This window comes from Chiroxiphia lanceolata, chromosome 5, assembly GCF_009829145.1.
Source record: "Chiroxiphia lanceolata isolate bChiLan1 chromosome 5, bChiLan1.pri, whole genome shotgun sequence".
In the NCBI taxonomy this organism is placed as follows: Eukaryota; Metazoa; Chordata; class Aves; order Passeriformes; family Pipridae; genus Chiroxiphia; species Chiroxiphia lanceolata.
In genome coordinates, this window is record NC_045641.1 from 73,607,335 (window position 1) to 73,625,444 (window position 18,110).

At 45.3% G+C, this 18,110-nt stretch overlaps 1 protein-coding gene across 5 annotated transcripts in view; it reads left to right on the forward strand.

Annotated features, from left to right (window-relative positions):
- MPPED1 (metallophosphoesterase domain containing 1) overlaps positions 1-7,505 on the forward strand; it is a 60,501-nt gene extending 52,996 nt beyond the window's left edge. For all 5 annotated transcript variants that reach the window (XM_032688522.1, XM_032688519.1, XM_032688518.1 and 2 more), the window contains exon 7: positions 2,992-7,505. In XM_032688522.1, coding sequence (XP_032544413.1) covers positions 2,992-3,110 — 119 coding nt within the window. In that variant the 3' untranslated portion in view covers positions 3,111-7,505. The remainder of the gene's footprint in view (positions 1-2,991) is intronic.
- Positions 7,506-18,110: the final 10,605 nt, after the last annotated feature.

Below are 18,110 nucleotides of genomic sequence, written 5' to 3' on the forward strand. Positions count from 1 at the left end.
ATCAAGAGGGATGTCACCACTGCCTTGTGTAGGAGTTCCAAGATATTTATTGATGCATTTAGCTACTTTGGCAGGGGAAACATTTGGTGCCCAAATGAAACAAAGCAGTTCTCTTGACTATTTGATATTTAGCTGGGAAAAAGATGAGTTCTCTTCACATAAGTAGGTAAATGGTGCCAAAAATGCTCTGCTAAAGTTGGTGACAGCAGGAGTGCATCTCCAGGCAAAGGGAGAGGTAGATGCTGTCTGCCCTGTTCACATATCAAGGATTTCAAGCAGTGCCCCCAGAAGAAGAAACCACTGGGCTGTGCAAAAGGTAACCCGTTGGCATGTAAGTGTTTATTATCAGCTGCTCAGTCCTTGGCAATATGAACTTACTGGCAGGAGAAGGTGCTGCCCTACTGCCAGATTGCTGCTTCTGGGCCTGCTCCAGCCTTGGATGTAGGATCTCTGTAGGTCTCACCAGGGCAGAAATGGAGAAACTGGAGTAGCTGGCATCCTGGTTTTGAGAAGAAACGTTGCCCTTCCCAAGAAATGCCACCCTTCCCAAGAAATCCCATCCTGGCTTGCTGCTGGGGGCTTTCACCCCACGTATGAGGGGACATTGCTGAGAGGGTGTGCTGGTGTAAAACTGATGGAGAAGATGTTCAGATCATTGTTTTGTAGCTCAGGGATTAGGTCCATTCTGCTCTGTGGTGTTCTGTTAATGCCTGGTTAATGTCCTAAGTGCTGTTAAATCAGAGTAAACAAATGATGCTGTTAGAGCATCTTTGATGTTCCAACCAGAAGAGCTGGTGAATACAGTTCAAACTCATCACTATTTCAGAAATTGTGAGCCAAGTGGGTTGCAGGGGATCCAAGCAAACAGCAAGCCATGAAGCTTCAGGCAGGTAAACAAAATCACATCTGCTAAAACCAAGCCCAACTTTGCTCTCAAGGGAAGAGAATGGCACCTCCCTAGAATGGGAAAACTCCTGAAATAATGGAGTTGGCACAGTAGGTATTGAAGCACAGAAACAAGGTATTCTTCTTGTTAACCATCACAATTTAGAGAAAACAAGAACTGCATAGCCTGTTTTGCTGTGGGATGCTGAGTCTCTGCAGAGGAGAATTCCCTTTGCAGGCAGCCTGTGCAAACGAAGCTGCAGTTTGTAGAGAGAATTCATGATTTGAACAGATGAGTTCTTCCTCTGAGTGAGCAAAGCTACATCTGCAGCAGTCATTTACTGAACATCTGGGGGGAAGGATGCTTAGAAGAGATGTTTCTTCCCTATTCCCCCCTCTGCACTGCCGTGTCTGCCAAAAAAATACCTCTGCACATGGTTTTCCTGCTGATGGACCCATGGAAGTGACAGGGACTAAAATCCTGGTTTTCCCATCACAGCCAATCCTTGGCTGAGGTCATGGCCAGGGAAACTCTGCTGGCAGTAGGACAGGAGTGAAAGCCATAGCATTAGGAATCTTCCAGCAAATCTTCAAATGTGTAGCCAAGAAGACACGAAGTCCCAGCAGCAACGCTCAATCTGTGTTTTGCACAGACCAATTCTTCTGTGGCAAACAGAAACTGGCTTAAAGAAATGTCTGTGACAGGAACCTGACAGAGTTTTCTTCCCTCCCTAGTCCCTAATTATAGTATGTTTTTTCCATGGGGAGTCTAGGAGGCCCTGCATTATTCAGGGTATTTTAAGGAACACAAAAAAAAAAAAAAAAAGAAAGGTTTTTTGCTACTGTTTCTTTGTTTGCAAATGATGCAACTGCCAGTGGTTCTGTAAGACACAAAATTGCACTCAGAAAAAACCACAGGGTCCCAGGTACCTGGGATTTGGATAGCTGGGTCTCAGTGTATGTAACAACAAATACATTTCCCTATTAACTTCACTAATGGTGAGTTTGAATTTTAATGCAAACACTTTCTACCGAGCGATTCCTCCCAAATCCTGTATTTCTGATTGTGAATTCTTCACATTGATCAAAATATTTCAATGAAAGTTTCCAACATCCAGCTTTTAATTTTAGTGTGATCAAGCTTACATTTCTTCCTGGTCATTCATTAAAAGACTTTTCACAATGGAGAACTTTTGCTTCCTCAAAACACCGGTGCTGTTGAAGGGCTTCTTCTTCACTTTCTGAAACACCATTTCACAGTATTTCTGCAGGCATTAGGGCTGGAAGTTTGAGTTTCTGCAGATTTAGCTCTGGAATTGCTTGACTTGGGTGTCTGGCCAGACATGAGATGTGGTTGAAGCTTTTCCACCACTGGTGAGACACACAGTTGTGTGGGAATGTTATGGTGTCTTGGCTTACGAATTCACTTTGTTAGAAAATGCATTAATAAAGCCATTTTTTTCTCTCCCTGGGCAGGAATTTTAGTGTCTTTCCATCAAATTTGATGGGAAAAAAGGTACTCTTTCCATCAAATTTAATGGAAATTGGTTAACAACTTCAAACACACAGGAAGAAGGGGTTGCTGCTATAGACAAATATTGCCCAGCTGCACATACTTCCCTTGAGTCAAGCAATGCTTTTTCTTCATTGTTTGCTTGAATTATGTTCAACCCTGGGCAGGAAAGAAAGGTGGAAAGATTAAAATTGCCCAAAGGTTGTTGCACTGACGACTGGAAACCTAAATGAACAGAAGGACTTTTTTTTCAATGCCTAAGATCTATCTTCTTATCCTTCCCAAAACTAAAATGGTTTTAAGAAAGAAAGCTTTGCAGAGAAAAGTATCTCTCTTTCTAAGGAGGTTTGGTGAGCTGGTTGTCAAAGATTATTGCCACTAGCTAGTGAGGTTTTGGTTTTTCTTACAATTTAAAAGATGGCAAAAAGTTCTGTAGGCCAAAGATGAGTTTTTTCAGGGGACCAAGAGAATTTTTAAATTCCTTCTGAGTGATAAATGTGGCACTTAGCATTGTGTGATAAAGGTGAATAGTTGAAAAATGAAGAAGATAATAATGAATAATGAGAGTAACCAGAGTTTTTCTTACTTTGTAGGTTATGGTGTCATGGCTGATGGAACCACTACCTATGTGAATGCATCTGTGTGCACTGTGAATTACCAGCCACTTAACCCACCTATAGTTATTGACTTACCTACTCCAAGGAACACATGATTATAACGAGGATTTAAAGTTGTACCCAACACATTAGCAACTTTATATTGCTGGCTGAGAATCCCAATAGGGAACCATTCAACAAAAACAAACAAAAAAAAAGCAAAATCCTTTTTTTTTCCCTGCTAGCTCTTCACAGATAAATTTCAAGTAACAAAAGTGGATGAGGAACAAAGACATTTTGGTGCCAGAAACAGATTAAAGACTTAACATTTCACCATTAAAATATTTGTGAACACAGAAAAGTGAATGCATTCCACATATAAATATATATATATATATACATACACATATATATATATCTAGTAGGGGCTTTTGTATATACCGTGTATTGGACTTATTAAAAGAACAATGTCTTTCAAAGGAGTGTTTCTTTAAGAAAGTTTGCAGTTTAAACTTCAGTGTTTAGACTAGGATTCCCTCATTTCAGATGTTTCCCAGTGAGCTCTTGGTAAAAGAAAAATTATGGTAAAGATGTTTTCCCTTAATTAACATGGCAAATATAAAAGATGCTGCACAAATGACCAGTCACTGGAGGAAAGCTATTTCTCCAAGTCCTCCAGGTCTAAGTCTTTGCATCTATTCAAAACCAATGCAATAGAGGCCCTAATTCACTGTACTGAAATGAAGTTTTACTACATCTGGCATTACAGATGGTAAGGGAAATGGTGCATATTGCCAGCATGCTGTAAACAGCTCAACATTCAAGAAGGGAGACTGTGTTAAGTGCAGTATAAACTCAGGAATTTGTAACCTGTAAAAAAAAAGGATGACATTTCCCTAAAAAAGAAAAAAAAAGGAAAAAAAAACAAAGAAAAAATAATATAACTGTGTTTTCATATGGTAAAGAGATATGTGACTGTATTTAAAAAAAAAAAGAAAACAAAAAAAGAGAAAAACCACAAAAATCCCACCCAGCGATCAGTAATGGTGTTTTAAATAAAACCCACTGGGACCATGGGTTTAAAACCTGCTGATGGGACGTGCAGCCAATGCTGAGATGACTGGTTTGAGTCTGGCCCTGATCAGGAGGGGTTAAATGTCATTGTGATCATTTTGTCCTCGGGGATGTTACAGGGAAGGCACCATCCCAAGGTGGGGTTTGGGGATTCACTTCTGGGGAGCTGTAACGAGTACACACCCATGGGCACAGAGCAGAGGGCACCTCCCCGGGGGTTGCTGTTTGCCCACTCATGGGCACTGCTGAGAGAGGCCCAGGACAACCTGAAATCCACCCGTGGTGCTGTAGGTGCCACCAGGCAGAGCAGGGGACGTGCCATGAGCTGGTCACGGTGGCCCACAGTGGCACTGCCCGTGCAGCTCTCCTGCAGGCCAGCGGGGGTGTTGAAGCTGCTGGGATTTCAGTCCTGTCCTAGGCAGAAGCTTAAGAATTGATTGGAAACCCACCAAAAGAAAGACATGGATTTCTGCCTTGGACTAACCAACATCTCCTCTTACCTTGATGGAGGTTGTTCAGCTGCTGTATTCTGAACGTGGACATCCTCAGTTTGGGGCTGATGGCATCTAGATGTTAATCTTGTTGGGCAGAGCTCAGCAGTGCCAGTTCAGAGCTGTCTGCAGGTCTGTGCCTGGCCCACCTCTGCACTCATGCACTGGATAATTGTGTGTGTTACTTTTTGCCCAATATGTGGATGTAAATGTGAGCTTCACGTGGCAGCTGCATGTACATGACACACATGCACAATTTAAAATACCTGTGTGGCGAAACCAGGCTGTGTCAGCTGCAACTCTGAGCCAGGTGGGCAGAAACACTGCTTTTTGCTGGTTCCCCAAGGGCAGCAGCTCTTCCATCAGCTGCTGGGAGCCGAGATATTCCAGCCCAGTCACTACCTTGGACCCACAAGAAGCCACCAGACCCCCAGAAAACATGACAAGTCACAGGTCTGTCATTCTTTGTAACCTGTTGGGTGACCTTGTGTCTAAACTGATGTGCTGCTTTTTCCTGAAAACGAAACCCAAAACAGTCTTTGACGCCTGCAAGTGGTTTTTGGGTGAGTGGTTCCCGTGAGCAGCCTGCCGTGAATTCAGAGGGGGCCACTTTTGTCAGAGCTACTGGTGTAGAAATTGCAGATCAACTCCTAAATCAGCAAGAACTGAAATTCATAGTCGAATATGAACTCCTGCCGTCACTGGGAAGATGAACAATAGCACTGTAGTTAGAATAAAAGTGTCTTAGCTAGTCACAATTCAAGCAGTTTGCAACAAATGTGGCAGGAAATTGGCTGTATGTTAAAGTCTGAAATGTTTACATTCGCTCATGGCACTTAAGAGACTAAAATGTTAAAGTGGGGGGAAGAGGTCCTTTTATTGGCCTCAGCAACATTTCTATGTGGACCATAAACTATTCTCTTAAAAATAATTTTTTTCCTAAGGTATCTTCCAAATACTGTGTATTTTTATGTGGAAAGGATATGAAAGCAGCTGTTACTTCAGAATATCATTTAAAGTACTTGAGGTATGAAAGCTTAAAGATTATTTAATCATTTTGGCATAACTTGAATGTTGTTGTAATTTTTGGTCAAGCATGTTAGACAAATAAAGTCTTAAAAAACAAACAAACAAACAAACAAACAAAACAAGACCACACAACAAAAAACAAGGTCTCTTAATATCCAGCTCCGTGTTGGAAAGACTGCCATGTTCTCCAGGGGTGGGGATACTAAAGGCTGTGGGATATTAAAGGACACTGGTGGTATTGAGGTATTGATGGTTTTGGCAGAGGGGGATCAGCTGGCAGAGGGGCTTGGGATGATGGGCAGAGGGTGCCCTGCTCTGTGTGCCAGTTCCCTGCTACCACACCTCCTGCAGAGGGGAGCAAGTTTGGGGTTACACAGGGAGGGGAAAGCAGCAACCACTGCCTGTAACTGCTGTGTTTTGGTGGGAGAGCATGGCAGATGTGCCTGGGAGGCAGGGAAAAGATGCCATGAGGGAGTGCTGCAGAGGAGCTGTTGGGAAATGGGATGCCATCCTTTGGGCATGCATGGCAGCTGGGGGAGGAAGGATGGTTCATACTCTGAGTGTAAGGACAAAACCCCACAGAGAAGGAGATCGGGGCAAAGTGTCTGGTTTTATTTTAACTTTGTGGGCACAGAAAGACCTGGGCTTCTGGTCTACCTCAGGTGAGGGAGACCACGAAGAGGAAGATTTCCACAAATTCGGTTTTGCAGTTGTGAGCTCTATCTGAATTCTGGGGTGCTCTCCCAAGTAATTTCCTGTCCCACCTCCCTGTTGCTGACCTTCACTGGGATCCGTCCAGAATCACAGAACATGCCGGGTGGGAAGGGACTCTCAAGGATCATGGAGCTCCCAAAGGAAGGTGCTGATGTGTGTCAGCAATGAGTGCATTCCCATCACCAGGCAGAATTGTTCCTGAGATTTAATTTTGGATCCTTTCAGCGATGAATAGGGGAGATATCACTGCACGTCAGTGGGGAAAAAAAAGAGAAGACAGGATTATTTATACCTCCCTCAGTCACATATGGCCGAGGATGTGAAATGTTCCTTGGCTAGAAGGAAGGAGCAGGCTGGGAGTCAGCACCCACCCAGGCAGCTGCCTGTCCTCAGGCAGCCCCCACCCAGGGCAGCTGCACCCCAGCCTGGGGAACCAGCTTTAGGCTTTCACATGGTGCTCTCTGGTAGCCCCTGAAGGCAGAACCTTCAGTGAGGTCACTGCAGAGAATGGGGCTGGTGGGAGCAGCACGCTGGCCCAGCTCCTTCACTGGGGAGGTGGCTGCAGGGAGGAAGGGTGAAAAGACCCCCCTCAGAGTGACACATGGACACAGGGCAGATGAGAGGGTGCTCTGGTCTTGCTGCAGGAGGAAGACACAGGAGATGAGAAGTAGTTTGTCTTCTCCAAACACCAGTTGCTGCCAATAGTCAACATAAAAGCTTCAAAGGAAGGAGGAACAAGACATCCCTCGGAAGGAAATTTTTGGAGTAATCTGCCATTGGGGATGTCTGCCCCCCCTCCCATTTATTGCTGTTTGTATGAGAATTTCTCTCTTAAAACCCATATTATTGCTTACTGCTCATGTAACTCACATACAGGGAGTTTAACTGCAAATGGTCTTTCCTTTCAGGTACATTCCTGTCCCTTTCTTGCAAGTCTCTCTGCATCTGTGATTTTAGTGCTGTGCTGGAACAGGGAGCTCCCTGGATGATTATGCGCAGTGCATTAGAACAACAGCATTTTGCTTATCCTCGTACATGTGCTGCTGCTCAGCTTTATTGACTGTCCCTTTGTTCTCTATTTATGTGAAAAGTGAAAATAGGAGTACTTATATGTACCTTCTTTGTGCTGTTTGTTACTTTGTATTCTGCCATTATGTTACTTTTTACTCACTTCACCTAGAAATTAAAATCATTTCAATTCTAGCTAGACTCTATTTCTAACTCTCTTACTTTCCCATCTCAGAAACTCTCCCCTTGTCTCTTTTTGATGTGTCATTTGGGAGCTGGTGAGAGGCAGCAATGCCAGAAGAGGACCGACCTCCTCTTCCTTCCTGTCCGAGCATTTGGACAGTTCCCTGCTACTTTCTCCCCTGATCTTTATCCAGTATCTTCATTTCTTTAGGAGTTTTTGGGATAATATTATATATTTGCAGCCTGCAGTGGAGCACTGTGGTGAGCTGCCCATGGTCTGAGCTGGGTCTTTGAGAGGTGGCAGCTGATCTGGGCTTACCTGGTTTTCACAACCATCATCCCCTTCCTCCCAAGGAGCCTTACCCAGGCTGTGTCCATGAGGGGGGATGATCCTCCCCCACTCTGGCCTGTTCCCCTGGCTCTCATGGTGCCCCTGGCAATTCCTCATCAGCACCAGACAGGCTTTGCTGTTGGAGGGCACTGGGTGGGATACAGAGCTGTGTGACATTTCCTCAGCCCTCCTCCTGCTGGGGGGGTTTTGGTTTCTTAGCTCCTGCCCAACCCATGACCCTTCTTTGCCTTCCATGAATAACTCTTTCACAGAGGTCTTTATCAAAACCTTTGCAATTGCCCACACCAATTATATCAGCGACATCTCTTCTTGCCAGGACTTTGAATGTACCAAAAGCTTTCAGACAGATTAAAGGAACAGGCTTTTCTTTCCCACAAACCGGCCTGCTTTGTTTCCCCACGCCCAGGGAAGTGAATTCCCTCTCTAGAGCAGGATGGACTAAAACTGGGCAGAGCAATTAACCTCACTACATGTCCCTGGGCCTGTGCACAACGTGCCCTCGTGCTGTTTGCTCCCATTCAGGGCTCCAGGCAGGTTTGCCATTTTGTCTACTCCCACTACATTTTCCTTGTCATTCTTTCTGTGTTCTGAATGGGATGAGCAGCTTGAGGAGGGCCAGATGGGAAAATGCTGGATGCTATAAACACGCTGCAACGGCTTATGGTGGCTTTAAACTTCAAAATCGGGGAAGGAAACTGCTCTGCCCAAGCAGCTGAGCTGCCCAGCACCCAGGAAAGGCTGGGGAGAGTCGAAGGTGACACTGAAGAACCCTCCCAGCAGTGCAGCCCCTTCCCCACTGCACTTAGAGCCTGGCTGTGAGAGCCCTATGGGGGACAGGCTTGCGGCTGCACCTCACCTCCAAGGTGCTGGGGAGGGCTTTGTGCAGAGGTACTCTCACCTGTGGGGTGTAATAGCCCCACCTGGCAGGCTGCTGCTGCAGTGGGAAATTTCCCACCTCACCTCCCACCATATGGCCCGGGCCAAATTTTCTAGAAATAATGAGGTTATGCAGGATAAAGCAGTTCCAGTGCAGTGGGCAATTAAACCTGTGTTTATGTTTCCTCTCCTGTTTTGTAAGGCAGTTGCATGGTGCAGCCGTTCTAATTGTATCTGTTTCCTGATGTTTTAAAATGAACATAGAGCTGCTTCACATGTGTCAGCTACTGATCTCCTTCCCTTTGTCACCAGCTCCTCTGCTTCCCACGGTCAGTCCTGCTGGTCCCTGACACTTCATGGGACTCGTGGTGGGGCCCTCTGGACATCCCTACTCTGGATACCTCTGTGGTCTCCCCAGGGAGACTTAACCCATCCTGGTCTTGCTTTTGAGCCCACAGATAAACCCCAACACCTTCCCCAGCAGCACCAGCTCCAAAGACCCGCAGCAAGACAAGAGCAGTGTAGAACAAGGAGGCAGGTCCTTCTGCTTGGGGTGAGCCTGGGGACAACTCATGGCATCACCCTGAGCCTCTCTGGGTGAGGAAGCACCTGCATATGGGGTAGGTTGCCTCCACGGGGCAGGAAGAGCCCTATTCCAGGGGGAACAAATGCCAGCACCAGACAGAGCAAAGGCAGAGCAGGGCAGCAAGGTGAAGCCTGGCAGAGCAGAGCAAGCCTCCAGAGAAAAGTGCCCAGCAGGATCCCCCAGCACTGGAGTCTGTTCCATCAGTTTGGGAAATGGTGAAAACATTTGGCACTCTGGAGTGCTTTGACTGGGGTTTCCACCCCTCATTCCCACGCCAGGTGATGCAGCACCTCTGCCCTTGCTTGCAGTCCTCTGTAGTGGCACACACAGGAAAGGAAAAGCCCCTGAAGTCACCAAGGAGCCCAGAGAAGGAACTTCTTCAAATCTGCCTCCCCATCATCTCCCCCTGTGCCCTCTGGCCCCTCCCTCTGGGGAGCGGAGCTTTACCCCCACACCTTCGAGAGCACTTTCTTTCCCCACCTGTTCTGGTTGTAACACAGTGTGTACAATAATTATGTTTATTGCTTGTTCAGAAAGCAATCATAGCTTTGAAGTGTTACCTACCAGGTTCGTTGCTGCAGATGCCCTTAACAACAATTAATCACACGTATTAACATGCGGTCAAGAGACTTGTCAAAACTGGAGCTCTCGAGCTGTAAACAGAGCTCATGCAATTAGCAGTGCCTGCTCTGAAAACACTTGGATTGATTCATTGTTCCTCCCAACACCTAAGGAAGTCAGGGAAGTAATAAATCATGAAAATATAGACAAGGCACTCAGCAAACTATGATGAAGACACTTCATCAGCTGCCTGTAGCTCTGTGTCAGCGCTGCGCTGGAGTCGACGCCGTGTGAACTGGCTGCGTGACAGGTGTAACCACCAAGCACTCACAGACGCTGCAAAATAAACCCAGAAATGCCTTCTTCTAAGTTACAAGTAGGGGATTTCTTAATTGCTTTTAATCCAGCTGCTACCAAGCATATGCCCTCCATTAAAATAAAGGAACAGGAGTTCTAGTGCACAGAGAGAGTAGGACTTCCTCTGCCAAGCCCACAAGGCTGGGTAAATGGAGGGGAAAAGGGTGCAACTGCATTTTCTGATTAGGAAAGGGTCCTTCCATCTCTCCACGAGCTCAGGATGCCAGAGAGCAAGACACCTGGCTCTTCCTGGAATCCTGGATGTGCTTTGTTAAAGCAGCTCCTTTTAACTTGAAAAAAAAAATAAAAATCAACATTTGCTAAAGGAATAAAAGGAAAAAGGACAACAGGAGAGGAATGATTCCTCCAAACTTTGAAGCTGTTGTTATCTATTAGAAACAACAAAAGGAACTCAAAGCTGGGAGATGGGAAGCAACAAAATGTATGAAAGCAAACGACTTGAATGGGGCTCTCAGAAGTGATGGTGATGTTTCGTGCTCCCTATTGGCTTCTTTTCTGTGTCTGAGTGAAAAAGGAGAGCGTCCTTTAAAGAGCAGCGTTGTCTCAGTAGTCTCTGCATTTGGCATTATTAACAGCAGTTGTGTTCAGCAATTGTGGTGTTGGTCTGAAAACCACCAGGAGCTCCCAGCCCACATGTTGGGTTGAAATAGGAAGGTGGTATGTGTGGGGGGGTGTGGGTTATTTTTTAATAAAAAATAAAGACTGTTTGCATTCTTTAAAAGTCCCTTGCAGTTGTAATAGGCAGTTACTGCTCTTGACTCCTTGGTGGCTTCACAGAGGCTTTTCCTTTCCTGTGTACGTGGCTACAGGGGACTGCAAAGCTGTTCCCACGAGGAGGGGGTGCTTAAACCTGTTTTGAGCATCTCCAAAGATTTAAAGTTCTTCACCCCTCTGGGTATCTGTGCTGGTGAGCATCTAAATAAGTATGAGTCAAGAGCATCATATGTTCCCTCATCCAAAGGCTTATGCAACTTTTCAAGGTGTTCATCTTTGCACTGTGCCCTTTTCTAGCTGAGCTGAAGAAGTCAAGAGAGACACCCACTGTGCAGGACCTTCCCAGGGAAAAGGTTTAGCTGGGATATGAGACTTCAAATCCAGGAACTCGAGCTTAGCAAGCAGAAAGGTTCATTCTCTAGGGAAGGATTTTGCTTTAGAAGTTGTTCAATCAGTGATTGATAAGTAAATATGATGCACAAACTTTACTATTTCCACAAGAGAAGTCTAAGAAATTTTGTGTACAGTAAAATTTTGTGTACAGAGAGCATTTGCCTCACTGGGTTCCTGGAAGAAGCAGGAAAAGGAAAACCAGGGAGTCAGATCAAGTCTTGTTGCACAGAGGAGGAAAAAGTATTCCACAAGGGACAGGCTGGCACCAGAGTGATGAACTGACCTGAGGAACCACAGCACACAGGACACCACTTCATGGAAACAGAAGATGTTGCTGCACTGATTCATGATCCAACTTGGTAAAATTTATACTCCAAAAGGAACTGGGGTAGAGGGATGTCTGAGTTATCCTCCTGGAGGAAAATGAAGGAAATCAGGAGATACAAGGACCTGGCAGTGAAAATGCTGTTTAGCTAGGAGGTGTAAGTTAAGAATTTGGGCTTTTAGGTGTGGAAGGGCTACACTTCTGCAGAACACAGGGCTGTCTGAAGCTGCAAGGAGAGGTTTCAGTTAACAGAAGTGTCTGAAAAGAAGGGACCACCAAACCCCTCAGACTGTTGGTGACATATAACAGAGACAGACTATGCTGTGCAGAAATTCCTAAATTGACTATGTATTAAGATTAAAAGCCCAGGTAATAAATGCAAGGAATAGAAATTGCTTATTTAGAACCATGCATTAGAACTAGCTGATATTAATGAAACCTAATAGGATGACACATGACAGGAATGTTGATTAAGTTGTTTGTAATCTCTTTAGGAAAGATCAGCTCTGCAAAAGGGAAATAAAACTGTCTCCCACTATAAAAGGGAGATGCTGGCAACTAGGAAGTCAGTCAGCTGGAATATATATTCATCCAATGACCTAAGAAGTAAAGCTTGTGGTGTCCCTGCAGGTGATATGCACTTCATGACATTCAATTGAGTCATAGAATCATAAAATGAGTTGGGTGGGCTACTTTGTCACAAAAGGAAATTAAATTGATCCTTATGAGTCGTCCCACTACTTAAACACACGTTAATATTGTTTTCCACATCCCCCACACTTGTCCTTGTGAGGCAGCTGGCTGTGAATGGTATAAAGTGGAAATTTCAGCCAGCCAGGATTTCTGAAGTCCCCAGATGGCAGTTTTCTGACAGAAAGGCTTCTTCCAGCAGGAACATCCACACTATGTCTCGTCTTGGCCAACAAGGAGGACTCGTTCACGGAACGAGGACGCTGAAGCAGCTTGAGGTATCAGCAGCCATGGCTTTGGTCACATCCACTGTGTGAGCACAAAAGAAGGAGATAAACCCCCTCAGATAAACTCTTTGTCTTTCAAGAGGGAACTTTCACTATACTAACACAAATACTAACACATCAGTAAGGAGAAAAAAAAAAAAAAAAAGAAATTTAAGCAAGAAAATATAGACAGTGTTTGCAAACTGTTTAATCAAGTTTGCCAAAGAACAGTCCCAGAATAAAGAAAGACTCAAACCAGTTTCAAAAAAACCACCCCATCCTGATTGTGAGGGTAAATAAAAGCAGACTGAGGGAAAAAATTATATGAAGGGAGAAATTTGTGTTAAAAAGGGATTAGTAAAGCAAACACATACAGGGGCTATCGGTGGCTTGAAATGGTAATGATAAGAATAGAAAAGCAAGTAGAAAGGGGAGGTTCATCAGCAGTGTTATGAGAATGGTGGAATTTTAAAATAAATATCTTTGGTGTTGCAGACAAAATGGCCTGTAGTGGCAGTGGGACATTACCCACTGCTACTTTTAAGACCTGCAGTCCTGAAAGAGGGTGTTAAATGGCAGTTACCAAATGTCTCAGTTTAGAAGTTTGCATCTGGGAAGTTAGCTAAGGAGTCTTTTAAACTGCTAATAATAAATGAATTTTCAGACATGAGAGAAGTCTGAAAATCCAGAGAAAGCTGAAATGGTGCCAATATCTTAAAAAGGGGAAGAGGATGGCCAAAGGGAGAGAGCATTAGCCTGACTTTGATCCCTGGGGAAAAAAAAAAAAGCAGTGATGGGATTGATTGTGCAAGGCTTTAGTAATAAAGAATGAAAAGGGGCTAATAAAATTAAATGCTAATCAAGGTGGGTTTAAGGTAAATGGATCTTCTCAAACTAATTTGATGTCTTTTTATGAGATTACAAGTTTGGATGACAAATGACAGAGTGTTAAGGTAATAGACTTTGGTAATAGACTTCTGTAAGGCACATGACTTGGCACCACTGTCCAGTATTTTGAGGAGGAAACAGGAATGACATAATTTCAACATGGCATACAATACATGAATTAAAACCCACTAAGCAATGTCATTAAGTAAGGAATCATCTTTAAGAGGCTGTTTTGCAGGGTTCTGCCTGTCCTGACATGGTTCCTGTCCTGACATGAATTGCATGCTAAATCTTGACCAGGAAACCTGCTTTCCCTCCAAAAAGTGGTGTCACTGAAACTTTAAAGATGAACCAAGTGTTGAACTGCAGGGAATACTGAATAGGTTTTCACAGGTAGAAAACGAGGTACAGCAAACTGATCTACGTTTCAGTGTGGCCATGTACAAAGTTGTATCCCTGAACACAAGGACATGGACCAGAGTGACTTTGCCTCAGGGAGAAGAGCTCTGAAGAAAGGGGACTTGGATATGTGTCTGGCTGCCATAAAGTGCCTGGTGTGCCCAGAAGAGCAAATGCAGTTGACCGGGCAAAGCTGGCAGGAGGAGCTTACACGTCCTCCACCTTTGGCATTCCTACGGCTGAGATTTGAAAATGTCCCAGCTCAGACATCCCTGACTTGAGCATGGTTTTGAGAAGTTGGCATTGACACCAGGAGGACCTGTGGAAATGGGAAAAGGGCTGCAAAATTTGCCCTGAGAGGTGAAAATCTGGGAAGTTCACTCTGTCTTGCTGGGAAAAAAAAAAAAAAAAAAAAAGAGGTTCAGTTTGATTTCACTGTGGTCTTTATGTAACTGCAGAGTGAACCAGCTGGAAGCTGCACAGAGGCAAATTCATATCTGAAACAGCATCATCTTAAAAATATATGTATTCATATGAATGAATGAGAGAGTAACAGCCACCAAAACAACCTTGGAACGATTGTGCTGATTCTTTGCAAGTGGCAGTTTTAAAATCAAGATCTGATGTGTATCTTCAGACAAAAATTAATTACAGGAATCCCATTCACTAAAAATAAGTGATCAAACAAACAGCCATGTGAATCCTTTCAGCCCAGCTTATGGAGCTTTGGATCAGGCCATGCCTTAGTCATGGGGAATGCTGCAAAATGACCAGTGGCCAGGGTTCTTCAGCCCCCACAACCTCACTGGGACTGTGCAAACCCCCAGAACCAAGAAAAACGCTCCTTTACCTTGGCAGGAAATTTCACACCCTGGCAGGCAATTAAAATGCAAATTAAAAATGTTAATTAGAACTGTTTCAACATCTATTCTAATGCACAAGATGGGAATTCTGCAGAGTGCACACGGAGAAGGATGCATTGTTCCTCAGGCAAAACCTTCCTGAGCCACCACTCCTGCTCCGGAGTGAGCAGAAATAGCTGCTACTTTTTTGAAAACCTGGAGGAAGAGGAAAGAAAAGAAAAAGAAAGAAGAAAATAGAGTGCTGAGGTCTGATCCTGACCTCAAATGCTGGCTTAAATCCACCAAAGCCAGAGGTCAGAATCAAGCCCTGTGAAATTCCTGACACTGAAAGAAGGTGTGAAAGGCCTCATAATGAAACACCTGTGTTACACTAGTTTTACTATTTTTCCCCCTCTCCATTTTTTATTTTTTAAATCACAGCCAATTTAAATGTACTTACAAAGACAGACAGCAGCTAACCTAAGGCTCTGGTTAACACTGGACAGCAGCCTGGGGATAACTTTGTTTCAATTCAGCAGAAAAACCAGGTTTTTACAACGCCAAGAGCTCTGTAAATGCACACCAGCAGGTCTCCTTTCCATGTTAAATATGTAGTTGCTCCATTAAGGCTCATCCCAATACACCCTGACAACTTTCTTCCCTTTTCTGCTTAAAATCTACCCACATCAAAGATGAAATCTGGATGCTCCCAGAGCTGTGATGAGGTTGTTTTTACAGCTATTTGAGCAGCATGTTATACCTGCTTATTTGAAGATGATGATATTTGTATTGTTGCTAAGAATTCATGCCAAGCATAATTTTGGGGCGTTGTGAAGATATCATATTTGCATATTTTAAGTATTGATATAATACAAAATTCTCTTTATGACTCCTTTCACAGCATAATAATGCTCTTTCCACTGCATGACAGCCTTTAGCATAGAAAAATTCAAAAACAGAAGAAAATTATTTTTCAGAAAATGGATCTTTTTTTTTTAAATCCGATTTTCTTTTTCCCGTGTTTGGAGCATCCCTTACTGCTCATGACCTGCTGCATATCATTCCCATAAAAACAGTAATTGCACAGAGATACAGGCACTTCTCACTGCAATGTCTTAATCAAACAAATGACTGCATTCTGAAGAAGTTTGATTTATTTTTTTTTCCCTGAAGCACACTATTTCCAGCCTTGCAGGCTCTGTGCCAGTTGCCAGTGTGGAAGATGGCCCATATGAATCCCTTCTCTCCTTTCTCTCCTGTCCCTTTGCCTTGCCTCAGCCCTCTCTGCCCTTCCCTCCTCTTCTCCATCCTTTGAGCACGCAGAGACTCTATTTCTGCTCTTACAGGCTCTGTGCCAAGCCCTGGGATAGGAGTGGCTGGAACAGAGTCTGCAAGACTTCTTCTTCCTTCCCTCCTCTGACTGATTCCCTGCTTTCCCTTGTCTGGCTTCCTCACACTTCTAGCGAAGACCTTTCATACCATCCCTTTCTTCTCTGCTCCAAAAGGGCTCTGCCAGAGCTGCCCCCTCTCCCAAAGCACTGGCAAGGGGGACTGTCTTGGGGCAGAGGATTTGGATCCACACGTGTTCCTGGGGAGAGTCCTGTTTGCAGGGGCTTCAAAGGGAGAGAACCTGAGAGGAAAGATGGGGGAAGGAAGAAAATCTAGGGACAGACACTGGCTTTTCTTTTATGGTCTGTTTCTCTGTGAAAATCACTTTCTGTGTGACATTTATATTGTATTTTAATCACCTGAAAGGCCCGTGGTGCTTGGCTGGTGTGAGTTGTCTTGCAGTGCAGGGTCGTAGTGGCCGGAGCTGGTGGTGACCTGGTCCCTCTGGACAGGCTGTGGCTCTGGGGGGCTCCTCCCCATGCCAGTGCTGAGTGTCCTCCACCACCGAGCATTTCTTGGTGGCGTTTTATTTCTATAAAAGGGTTTTTTGAACAGTCAGAGCGTGTAATTTAGCAGTGGTGAGCTGGAGGCACCGGGTCTTCAGGCCCTGTGAGAGGCATTGTGTGGCCAAGGGTGAGTGGCTGCTCTGCTGAGGGACACAGGAATGAGCAAACCATGGCTGTGACCCGGCAGGGACACGAGATTCCTGTGCAGCCACAGGTTTGCTAGAGACTTCAGCCTCTGCTCTGGGGGGAAGGAAATTAAACTTACAATACTGTTAAAGCCCAGTTGAAGGACCTGTTTTGCTTTTGCCTTATGTTCCCGGCTCAGAAGAATCACAGGCAGTCACAGGGGCTGCTGGTTTGGAAGTGCTGAGGGTGGGTGGAGGGGAAAGGAGCAGGTTGTTGTCTCTTGTTTTCCGGGCTTTGCTGGCCGAGCACACCCTGAGGGACGACTGACAGCACGGAGGGTGGCAGAGCACTGGAACAGCTGCCCATGGAGAGTCTCCCTCTCTGGAGACGTCCCAAACCCACCTGGGCATGTTCCCGTGTCACCTGCTCCAGGTGACCCTGCTTTGGCAGGGGGGTTGGACTGGATATCTCCAGAGGTTGTTTCCAACCCATGACCCTGCCTTGGCAGGGGGGTTGGACTGGATGATCTCCAGAGGTTGTTTCCAACCCAAACAATTCTGTGATTAGTCACAATTAGCACAGCCAGATGCTCGATGGCCACCCAGGGCACAGCCAGGAGTGTGCCCCATCTCCAGTGCTTGGGGTCAAGTCCTCCCACCCCAGAACCCTGGGGAGGAAGGGAAGAAGAGACTTTCCTTAAGGGCTCTCTCTACTGATCCCAGAAGAAGCACATCAGGAGGGAACAGCAAGCGATGGCTCCCTGTGGCCTGAGGGCCGGCCTGGGGTAGGGAAGAGGCTGTCACCTGTCACTGCAGTTTGGTGCCAGCAGATGCCACCCTGCAGGGAGCACTGGAGGGGGCCTGTGCTACCAAAACCCCTCTGAGATTTGGTGCTCCTCACCTCCCACCCAGACAGGGAGAGACTGAGAGAGGCGATCCTGCCGGAGCAGACACAGGATTGCTGCCTCTGCTTGGTGACGAGATTCCCAAGCTTTGCACTGGTGTTATTTCCATAACCACCTTGTAGTGCTAACCCACAGCAGCAGGAGGCCATTCCCAGGGATAACGCTCCATTCCACTCACATTATCCCCCTCACAGTGGTTCCCTGCCAGCCCCTCCTGGCTGACCCTTGGATGGGGAGAGCAGCTGCCCAAAAAACCCCAACTCCTCTTCTGTTACAAAGCTTACCCACCCAGCAGTTTGCAACTTTAATATGAAAAATTGCCTTGGTTATTTCAAAATAAATTCAGTTTGTCGGTTTCTTTCCGGGGTTTTGTTTTTGGGTTTGTTTGTTGGTTTTTTTTGAGGTTGCATAAACAGTTGGTA